Source organism: Camelus ferus, chromosome 9 (genome assembly GCF_009834535.1).
Source record: "Camelus ferus isolate YT-003-E chromosome 9, BCGSAC_Cfer_1.0, whole genome shotgun sequence".
Classification (NCBI taxonomy): domain Eukaryota; kingdom Metazoa; phylum Chordata; class Mammalia; order Artiodactyla; family Camelidae; genus Camelus; species Camelus ferus.
Genome location: NC_045704.1, coordinates 16,810,466 through 16,821,260, shown reverse-complemented (window position 1 = coordinate 16,821,260; position 10,795 = coordinate 16,810,466). Strand labels below are relative to the sequence as shown.

General features: G+C 45.5%; 1 protein-coding gene across 1 annotated transcript; it reads left to right on the top strand.

Moving 5' to 3' along the window:
• Positions 1-6,995: 6,995 nt before the first annotated feature.
• Positions 6,996-9,508, top strand: LOC102524381 (seminal plasma protein A3-like). Its single transcript, XM_032485907.1, has 5 exons — positions 6,996-7,170; positions 7,814-7,861; positions 8,362-8,493; positions 8,698-8,847; positions 9,350-9,508. The coding sequence occupies exons 1-4, from the start codon at positions 7,095-7,097 to the stop codon at positions 8,835-8,837; spliced, it is 396 nt and encodes a 131-aa protein (XP_032341798.1). The 5' UTR covers positions 6,996-7,094; the 3' UTR covers positions 8,838-8,847; positions 9,350-9,508.
• The last annotated feature ends 1,287 nt before the right edge of the window (positions 9,509-10,795 follow it).

The window sequence follows — 10,795 nt, the reverse complement described above, 5'->3', positions numbered from 1 at the left end:
AGCTGGTAGGGGGGGCCTCTGTATACAGTAGGTGCTCTGTGAATGCCAGCTTATCATCAGTGTGAACCCATGGGTCCTTCTGTCCTGCACGCCTCCTCCTAGCCCTCCCATTTAACCACATGCTGTGTACTGAAAAGTAGATTATCTTATGTCTCACCTTGGAAAGTTCTCACCTCTTCAAAAGTCCCTCCAGGCTTAACGGGCGGCACACCTCTCCCAGGTTACCTCAATTGCCAGCCAATCTCCCTCGCTACCTCCCATTCAGTCCATGCTTCACTCATCACATCCAGAACAATGTTTTAAAGCACAAATAAAATCAAGTCATTCCTCTGACCAAACTCCCCGAATGGTCTCCCATCACCCTTAAGGTAACTCCCAAATTCTTTACTGTGGTCTGACATTTCTTGGACTCTAGCCCAATTTTAGCCCCTTCCTCACCCCTACCTCAATGGCATTGCAGCCAACAGCCCCTTCCCTGTCCTTCAGACACGCTGAGCTCTTACATTCCAGTCACTGGGTCTTCCCCGTCCCTGAAGAAATTCCCAGCGGGACACCTGACACCCACAGCCCCCATCATTTGGGCATTCAGTGCTCAGACCAGACGTCTGCGGCTGGGTGAACAGTTTCCTGATTGCACTTCATGAACGCCTTCTCTCCTCACCATGATTGTACCTTCCTGACTTCTCTTTGTACCACCTTTTATCCCCACCAGATTGCAAACTGGGGACAGAGACAGGGTATTTCAGCCAAGCAGGGCCAGCTGGTAGACCTAAAAAGAACATAACACATGGAGATATGGAGATGATTGTCTTGCTGTCAGGGGGGGTCCAGAAGATCTTTCTAGAGGTGCCAAGGAGCCACAGAGAAGGTGTGGGACACTTCAGTGGGGCTGACGAGCCTTGTTCTTAGAGATGTGATTCTTTTTAAAAATTTTTTTCTGTGCATAGGTAATTAGATTTTTTAATTTATTTAATAGAGGTACATGGGAATTGAACCCAGGAACTCATGCATGCTAAGCAGGCACTCTACCACTGAGCTATACCTTCCTCCCTTAGGGACATAGATTCTTGAGATGAGACAATAGATGTGTGATGTGTTTGTGTTATTTGTACAATAAGAGTGACAAGGCCACATGTACAAAGCACACATTCTAATCTCACTTCTGAAAAACAGAGGTGGTGCAATTGCCCAGGCTTGGCCCTGAGATGAGGGCTTGTCTGAGTTCTGGATCCTGCAGCAAGAAGTCAGCAAAGAACTAATTCTTTGGACACAAGATAATGTGAAAAGAGTTATAGAAAAAAAGCGTTGGAAAGTTGAATATTGAATCACCTTCAATCAGTCCAGAGAAACAGAACCAAAAGGATAGATACAGAGGTAGAGAGAGAGAGAGAGAGAGAGAGAGAGAGAGAGAGAGAGAGACAGATAGACAGAAAGAAAGAAGGAAAGAAGTTTTATTATAGGAATTGGGGGCCAAGAAGTTCCACACTCTGCCACCTGCAAGTTGGAGAACCAGGAAAGCTGATGGCATAATTCAGTCTGAATCAGAGAGCCTGAGACGGGGGACTTTTCAGGTCACTTGGTACATGGGCTGGAATAACACACCCTGATAAGGACTATGCTGCCTCCAAAATCCACAAGGCCCACTAGGCATCGGGATCCTTTCTTGGTTGTTGGAGAAGACAAATGCAACAACTTATCCTTGACCTTAGAAGGGATCTCTCCACATGCCCCTCACCACTGGAACCCCTAGAAATTTCACTGAGGTAAAAGGCCCTGAATTTTGGTCAGATTTATTTCCCACCCTCTGACACACTAATGTCTTACCAGTAAGTCTAGAGCAGTTGCTGCTACTTGCTCACTTGGTCCAATCAGCCGAATGTCATCAATGTGATGGACCCACATGATGTCTCACAGAAGGGAAAGGCTATCAAGATCCCTGCGAACTGAAGTATGATGCAGGGCTGGAGAGCTGATATCCCTGAGAGAGGACGGTGAAGGTGTATCGCTGCTCTTGCCAACTGAAAGCCAACTGCTTCTGGTGGGCTCGATGGACATGGATTGAGAAGTCATTTGCCAGATCAGATGCACCAGCCCTGCACACCAGCTACCAGGGGATATGTTAATTTGTTTAAGTAGTAAACCACATCTGGCACAGCAGCTGCATTTGATTAAGCTTATAATCCACTGTCATTCACCAAGGTCCATCTGGGATCTGCGCAGGCCAAACAGGCAAGTTGAAAGTGGGTGTGGTGGGAATCACCTCCCCTGCCTTTTTCAAGGCCATGATGGTGCCTTGAAGAATGTGGTATTGGCTTTGATTTATGATTTTCCTCAGTAGAGGCAGATATAGTGGCTCCCACCATAATAGCCCTCATGCCACAGGTCAGGGAACCAACATGTGGATTCTGCCAGCTGTTAAAGAACATCTCTTACAATTATGCATTCTGGAACTGGGGAAATATCTACAGAATGAGTTCAGGAACCCACTGGACCCACTGTGAGAAAGACCTGAGCTTAAACCCCATTAATCACCTGACCTCCTTAGACCCTACTGTAATCTGAGAACCATGAAGACATTTGGGGTCTCCTGGAATCAGTGTGAGTTCAGAGCCAGTGTCCATTATTTCCTGAAAAGTCTGATTATTCCCTTTTCTCCAATGTACAGTTACCCCGCTAAAAGGTCACAGGTCTCTTTGGGGGAAGACTGGGAGAAGATTAACAGTATAAATTTTGAATTGTGTCCTGGGGTCCTTCCTCAAAGGGACCCAGCTTTCCCTTCTTTGAAGGGATTCTGAATCTGTAAACTGGCTCAAGTCTGGAAATTAACTAAGGGGCCGTGACTTTCAGGCTAGACTTTTATTCTCTTGATGGAGAGCTTTCCTGCTTATTCAGATTAAAAAAGGATTTAGTAGGCTTCTCATCTATTTAACTTCTAGGAACACCATGATCAACTTGCCCAGGCCATAGGTCTGCAAGTCAGACTGTTCTGATTGCTGCATTGACTCTGCTGTCCCTTATGGTAACCACCCCACCTTGCCTTTAGTGGTTGAACGCTGCCACTTGGCCTCTGCCACCCTGGGATCCAACTACTCTCACTGCATTAGGTTTTCTAATTGAGTGGCTGTGGTTCCCACTGTAAGGGGACCTACACAGGAGAGCAATCACGGAGCCCTTCAAGGATGCTGGACTCCCGTCACAAATTTGTTTCTCTCAGTCATGGTGAAAGGTATGTCTTCTGGACCCTCTCCATGTGGATGAATAGGTCTTGATAAAAGAAATTTTCACATATAGAGGTATGGGGAATTCATTCTGGCTTATACATGAGTAAGCTTGAATTTACCCTAACTGTGCTGACTCGCACAGCCTGTTTGTGACCTATCAAACAGACATTGTACATCTACTTTAATTATTAAAGAAAAGTGCACACTGACCAGAAGTAAAGAAAGTCAATGTTAAAAATAAAGGTTAAATGCCTCCCTTCCTGGGATGCGAATGCTGGTCCTCCTTCAATGATAAGATTCCCTTCCCAGGTGCCAAGACCATATTGACTCACTGTGTACATCTTGACCTGTTTTTTGCGGGGGGGTTGTTTGTTTTGGTTTTTTTTTTGGAACCTTGAAGGACTGTACCCCTGGCATGTTTGATAGTCTTTGCTCTTGTCAGATATAAAACTGCTGAAAATGCTGCTTCTTCACAGCAGTTTCTCAGAGTTATCTGAGAGGCTGTCTTCCAGGCTATAGTCCTCAGCTTGGTTCAAATAAAAGTCTTTTCTATTCCTATTATAGATTATTTATTGTTTCTTTTCACTGACAGTCTTAAATGACAAATCCACTCCAACTTTCCAATCTCCCTAAACCTTGGCATCCTTTCCTCTCCATTAAACCAAGGGAGGCAAGGCACCTCTAGTTTGCTTACAATGGGCCACCTTTTGGTCCATGTTTCAGCCAGCCAAACAATCAAACCATTAGAGCCCTTTCTAGCTCCCTGAGCTGCAGCATTAAGTGCAGAATCTCTGCGTAGAGAGCCCACATCGATAAATTCAGCCCGATCTAACTTTAGGTTCCTTCCCCCACCATCCCACACACCTAGTATCCATTCCCACCATGTTTCCCAGATTTCTCAAGTAGTGCCTTTGGAGTACAGTGCACCTCCTCAGGGGCCATACTTTGTACCTTGCCTTTCTGGGTACACACAACAACCCTTTCTGGGTCTTCTGGGACTTGTGTCTAGTAAGGATAGGTCTAGAATAAAAGAGAGGTGGTAGGGGTGGGTCCTGAGGAGAATCAGCATTGTCCTGCATGACAGCTGCCTCAGGGGGGCCATTACTGTTTCCTAGGCGATGCAGCGTTAATCCCTTCAGACTAAGTGGAAAGGCCTGTACCATTGTGGGTAAAGATGTGGGGAGGCCACCACCACTGGGGGTTGGAGGGCCACTTCTGCTGGACTGAGGAGGATGCTTCCACAAGGGGTGGGAAAACCTCATCCACTGGCAAAGAAGATACATCAGAATCTAGGGGCTCGGGGTTAGGGTAGAGCTCAGTGGTACAGCGTGTGCTTAGCATGCACAAAGTCCTGGGTTCAATCCCCAGTACTTCCACTAGAAAAAAAAATAGAATTTAGGGGCTCAATGTCTCCAACGTCATCAGAGTCTTCCCCCAGGTCCCCATCCCAACTTGCAGGATCCCAGCTTTCTCTGCCAATACCGTCATTTAACAGTAGAGAGGCTGAGGGTTCAATCTGCACTATAATCAAGTTGCCAAATCAGCCAATTGCAGGAGGAGGTTCTATGTCTGATTTTCAGCAATTTCAGCCCTGCAGCTGTAGGAGATAAGGGTCAAGAAACAGACTTACAGAAACAGAATACAAACTGGTGGTTGCCAAGGGGGTGGTTGCCAAGGGGGTGGAAGGGTCAGACTGGGATTTCAAAATTTGTAGATACTGACAGGCATATGCAGAATAGATAAATGAGATTATACTGTACAGCACAGGGAAATATATACAAGATCTTGTGGTAGCTCACGGCGAAAAAAAATGTGACAATGAATATATGTATGTTCATGCATAACTGAAAAATTGTTCTCTACACTGGAATTTGATACAACATTATAAAATGACTATAACTCAATAAAAAGTGTTACAAAAATTAAAAAATAAAAGCTAAAAAAAAAAAAGAAACTCGTAAGTCATTTAGGCAGCAGTTGAGCTGGGAGTTTGAATTCTTGAGCTCATCTTTTTCTTTCACCATTTTCTCCAGTGACATGGAGAGCAACCAGCCAAGGTCACTGTATTCCTTAGTCTCCCCAAAATGTTCAAAAGCATCATTTACAGCATCACATAGCACCCTGCTTCTTATATGATTGATTAGGCAAGCATATCTAACGCAGATATTTTACCTGACTCTGAAACAGTTCACCCAATGGACCGTCAGGGCTCTTTATGACTGGAAATCAAGTTATTAATGTCTTTAAATCTAATCAGGTCGGAACACCAATTCCCAAAACCTCAGAACCAAATCAGAAAACTCATCCTTAACATGCTGTTCATTGAGAGCCAACCTCGGTATCAAAATCTGTATTCGTCAGGGTTCTCCAGAAACAGAACCAACAGGATATGTAGACGGATAGATAAGAAAGATTTATGGGAGGACTTAGAGACTGAGAAGTCCCACCATCTGCTACCTGCAAACTTGAGAACCAAGAAAGCCAGTGGTGTAAGTCCTGTTCTGAGCTTGAAATCTGGAGCACTGATGACCAAGGGCAGGAGAAGAAGGATGTCTCAGCTCAAGCAAATAAAGCGAATTCACCCTTCTTCTGCCTTTTTGTTCTATTCAGGCCCTCAAGGGATCGAACGATGCCCACTCACATTGGTGAGTCATAGGACTCATACACTAATATCTTTTGGAGACATCCTCACAGAGACACCCCAAAATAATATTTTACCAGTTATCCTGACACCCCTTTTCCTAGCCAAGTTGACACATAAAATTAAAAATCACACAGGCTTAGAAGGCAGCCTTCAAGTCTTCATTTTAAGGAGTCTTCTTGGGTAGATAGTTAAAACCTTGAAATGCCAATTCCCTCAACAGACCTACAATATGCATCAGGAATCCCATTCAGTGAAGGCATGGTGGCTGGTTATCTTCTCCCGGAAAACATTACTGCATAGCTTTCTAAGACATAGGATGTGTTCACTAGAGAACCAGCAGAAGGGAGGAGACTTACAAATGGACACAAGGATTTGCACCCATGGTGAGCTGGTGTTCACAGAGCACCTACTGTATACAGAGGCCCCCTACCAGTTTAAAGCTCCTCATAGGCAGAACTCACATTGCCCTGTAAGGCATTTGATGTGCGTTTTGCAAGTCAGAAAACTAAGCCGCAGGGCAAGGGGAGCATTTCATAACCAGCAAAGGGGAGCTCCAGGCCTTTCTACTCTGGTCTGGAAAGTAGACTCTGTTTCCAGTGTTTCTGGAGCTTTGAGGCAGGGTGGGGAGCTGACTTGAGGAGAAAATTGTGGTCAAGTGTGAAACATGGCAGGGGGCCTTCAACTCTGAAAATGTCGCTTAGCCTGAGCAACTTCAACAGCCGGCTCTGCCCCAACTCACCCCAGGCCTTTGAGGAGCCCCCTGAGCCTCAGTTTCCTGCTTCTTCAAATGGAGACCTGCACAGCTGCCTTACTGGGCTGCTCTGAGGCTCCAACAGGCAAACTGCTTGGGACTTGAGCCTGACGCTGACTCTGCAGTCAGGGACGAGGTGAGTTGGATGCTGTTAATTCCTTGTGAGAGAAAATGGTCCTTTTTCATCTTTCCCTCATCCCTTTGCCTGGCCATGGGACGCTGGAACTGAGAAGGATTGTGCAAACATTTTGGCCTCAGTGCAAGTGCACGTCAAACTACTGAGGCTGAGACATTAAAGTGCAAGCCGATGTCCTGTACATTCCATCTGAGAGATAAACTTAAACTGCATGCTCTCAGGCTCAGGAATGCACAGGTGCTGTCCTGGCCAGGGTGATCTTATCGGGGTGAAGGGGTGAGAAGGATACGATTTATATAAGAAGCAGACTGATGTGTGTCAGTCACAGGAAAGCAAGTGGCCATGGCACCGTGTTTGGCACTCTTTCTGATCTGGGCTGGCGCATCTGTATTTCTACTCCTGGAGCCTGTGAATGGAGGTGAGAGAGGGATGAGGGGCTAGAACTGGTGCAAAAGAACCTGCACTGGACGTAGATCGATGTGTAAAAATAATGATAATAATACTAGTGGTGACAAACATGTCTGCCATTTCTTGAGTATGTCCCAAGGGCCAGACACCATGAAGGGCTTTACATTTTATTTAATTTTCAGACAAGTCTACGAAATGTAAACCCTGTCAGTCTGACCCAAAAGCCTATTGTGTTATTATTGACTGTCAACCCTCCTGTCTCATTCCTAAATATCCTTTCCAACATTCCAGATGGGGACAGCCTACATGCAGGGTTGGTTATGTTGTTCAGATTAAAGTTTTTGTTGTAAGTAGGGTTTCATGTTTGAAATAACAGGGACAGTTAGTCTCAGGGCACGACCAATGAATAATGTGCTGAGTCTTAGCTTTGCTGTTTAATTCATGTGTGTCTGTGGGACATCAATGAGAAAGGGTCAGATTCTTAAGCATCTGTTATGTTTAGTTCTCTAGTCAGGGTAAACAGTGACTGTAAAATATAAAAGAGGATTAAAGTTAGAGATGCAGAGCCGGTCCTACTTCTGTGTTCTGGCTGTGTCCGTGCTTTGTTCTCATTCCTCCTCCAACCATCTCCTCTGCCCCTGGTTTTCTTCCAGATGAGCTGCTGCCTGCGAACTTCAGTGTTTCTTATAAATCTTGTCCAGGTAACTGACGTTGGAAAATAATGAAAATAGAACAACAATCAAATCCAACGAACTAGCGTGCGTGGTGCGGTAGCTGATCGGGCTTCTCCAAAGTTACTCTACACGCATGCGCTAATTTCGCTCTCTCAGTAGTGGGAGATGTAGTAGGGGTGCACGTTCCCCAGACTGAATGTGAAGAGCCAGGGGCCCCCATAGGGTGTTTCCTCGTCAAGACTGAGCATCCTGTTGATGATGGCGCTGGCATCTACCCAGGGCCTGGGCTTCAGGGCTGGTGCCATAGGCTAAGGTAGGAACGGCCCAAAGTTAAAGAACCCTTCCTAGTCCCGAGGGCACAGACCGCACCCACATAGACCTGGGTATCCCTGGTGCTTAGCAGAGGGCTCTGTAATGATCATCACTGGGCCCTTGGTGATGATGATGAACAGAAACTTGCCAGAGTTACTGCAGAGATCGTGAAACACTAAGAGCCGAAGAAGTGAACAATGTCTTTCTTCTTTCAGAAACTGAATGTGTTTTCCCATTCGTGTATGAAAACAGAAAGTATTTTGATTGCACTCGCCGTGGTTCCATAATGTACTGGTGTTCTCTAGACACAGAATATAAAGAAAACTGGAAGTATTGTCGCAACAAAGGTGAGTGTGCTGCTTGTCCTCATGGGAGGAGCACGTGGCTTCCCAGATGAAAGGGGAATGTCCATGACTGCCTCCAAACGGAAGCCTCAGGCATCTCCTCACACAGCTGCCCCCCCCCTCCGTGTTCCATTCATGTCCCTTTCTCCTGATAAGACTTAAAAGAACCCTACCAGAATTTTCTCACCCATTCCTTCTATTTTTCAGACTTTGCCCGATGTTACTTTCCCTTTATCTATCATAACAAAGTTTATGACAATTGCACAACACTTGGGAGTTTTAATGGGAAGCCTTGGTGCTCACTGTCTCCAAACTATGACGAGGATAAAGTTTGGAAGTATTGCTAGCAATCAAAGGGTAAGAGTGTCTGGGGAGGATGGGAAAAGACAGGGGTGAGCCGGGAAGAGACAGAGCTGGATAAAGAGGTGGAGTGAGGTGCCACGGAGAGGAGTGAGAAGGAAAGAGGAGGCAGGTGGGAAGACAGGATGAGGTAGGAAGGTGCAGGAGGAAGAGTGAGGAGCAGAGGTCCAGAGAGGGGGGAGAGGGGAAAGGGGAGGAAAGATGGAAAGAGAGTAAGAGACAAGGGCAAAATGCGAAAGATGGAGAGAGGAGAGTCCAAAAGGGAAGAAGAGAATTTGCAGAGAAAAAATGGAAGGAGGAGGATCTGGGAAGGATTCATGGCAAGAGAAGGTGAGAGAGAAAGTGAGTGAGGGGCAGAGAGAGGACAACATGCAGTCTTCTGAGCAGGGGTGAGAGGGCAGTCGATGGAGAGATAGACAATTTCCCTCCATGGGACTGACTGGAAAACAGGTAGAACTCATTACCACTGACCCCATGACCATGTTCCATTGCTGTGCAGTGCGCCTATCCATGGCCTTGGATGCAGTCAAGCATTTGAAAATCAAGAAATCTCAAGTATGAAAGTGATGCCCTGAGTGACAGAGGTGTAATCCTTTCCCTGCGACGCCACCACGTTCCCGCTGTGCATGGGTCCAATCAATAAACTACTTTATCTGCAGGTGTGATCTTTTTTTTTTCCCTACAAAGAAACCAGTGTATCAAATGGGAGAGTCTCAGCGTGTCCAGATTGATCATGCAGGACCTTCTTGTCTTGCCCTTCCCTTACTCTGGGTCCCGATGGAACATCAGTACACATCACAATTTTCCTTCCTGTTGGCTTGATTGAGAGGTAAAGGTCTGGTGAGGAGACTTGAGTTGAGAGTGGGAGGAGGGTCTCAGAGGGTATGAAGGGCTAGTCCCTGCCATAAAAGATTTGTGTTTTCCTGACTTAGCTGAAATGTTATTTCTTCCTGGAGCTATTCTCTGACTCCTCAATATAAGGAGCCTGGATCATGTCCTTCCAGTTCATCCATTCTCTACTAGAAATTAAACTGTCCATCTTCTGGGGGGCTGGGGTGGGAGGGGCTGTAATTTGGGAAGGACAAGATGGACTGTGTTTGCCCCAGCATCTGTCCTAAGTGCAGAACCTGACAGATACTTGGCATTTTCCAAAAGGACTACCCTTCTTTTTAAAACAAACAGGTAGGGGAGAGGGCATAGCTCAGACATACAGCACATGCTTAACATGCACAAGGTCCTGGGTTCAATCCCCAGTTAACTCCATTAAAATAAATAAATAATGAACCTAATTACCTTACCTCCCCAAATTGATTAAAAATAATAAGAGAAACAGCAATTTTAGAGAAATATTATTTCAGTCACTAACTGGGCTTGAACGAAAGTTAAATTCACAAGTGTTAGAAATAATGAAGGGCCTCAAAGCCTGGTCACTAAATTTTATCCTGGTCAAAAACACTCCATGCCTCTCTAATAAATCCATGGGACCTGGGGATGAACTTTCAGTCACCATCCAGGGAAGAGGTAGGCCGACTTATAATCACCATGCAGGAAGGAGGTACAATATTTGTCCTTTGTGATTTAGGGCCAGTCACTCAGTGCCTCACTTGAAACCAGGACATAGTAAGGGCTATGCAGTTAACAGTCAGAAAATCTTCTCTTGTGGTCCCGGAGAATCAGCAAAGAAGTTTTTATTTTTGGCTCTCTGATTAGATTATAAAGAATGATTATCCTGGGAGAAAGTCTTCCCAAAGTCTTAACACACATGTTCATGGCACTGAATTTACACAACAAAAAAGTTAGTGTGAATTACACACACATATGCACATTGCACACACACATGCACCTATGCATTCCTAGCTGAAGAATGCTGAGAAGTCTAAACCGTTGTCAGAAAAAGATTCAAAACCAATCTCTAGAGATGACCCTACCAAAAACAAGCAAAAAA

Excerpts from the sequence above, each read along its gene's own strand:
- LOC102524381 (XM_032485907.1), top strand. The coding sequence starts at position 7,095 with ATGGCACCGTGTTTGGCACTCTTTCTGATCTGGGCTGGCGCATCTGTA. Across the intron at positions 7,862-8,361 it reads TTCTTATAAATCTTGTCCAG|AAACTGAATGTGTTTTCCCA; the intron begins GTAACTGACGTT and ends TTCTTCTTTCAG. Across the intron at positions 8,494-8,697 it reads GAAGTATTGTCGCAACAAAG|ACTTTGCCCGATGTTACTTT; the intron begins GTGAGTGTGCTG and ends TCTATTTTTCAG.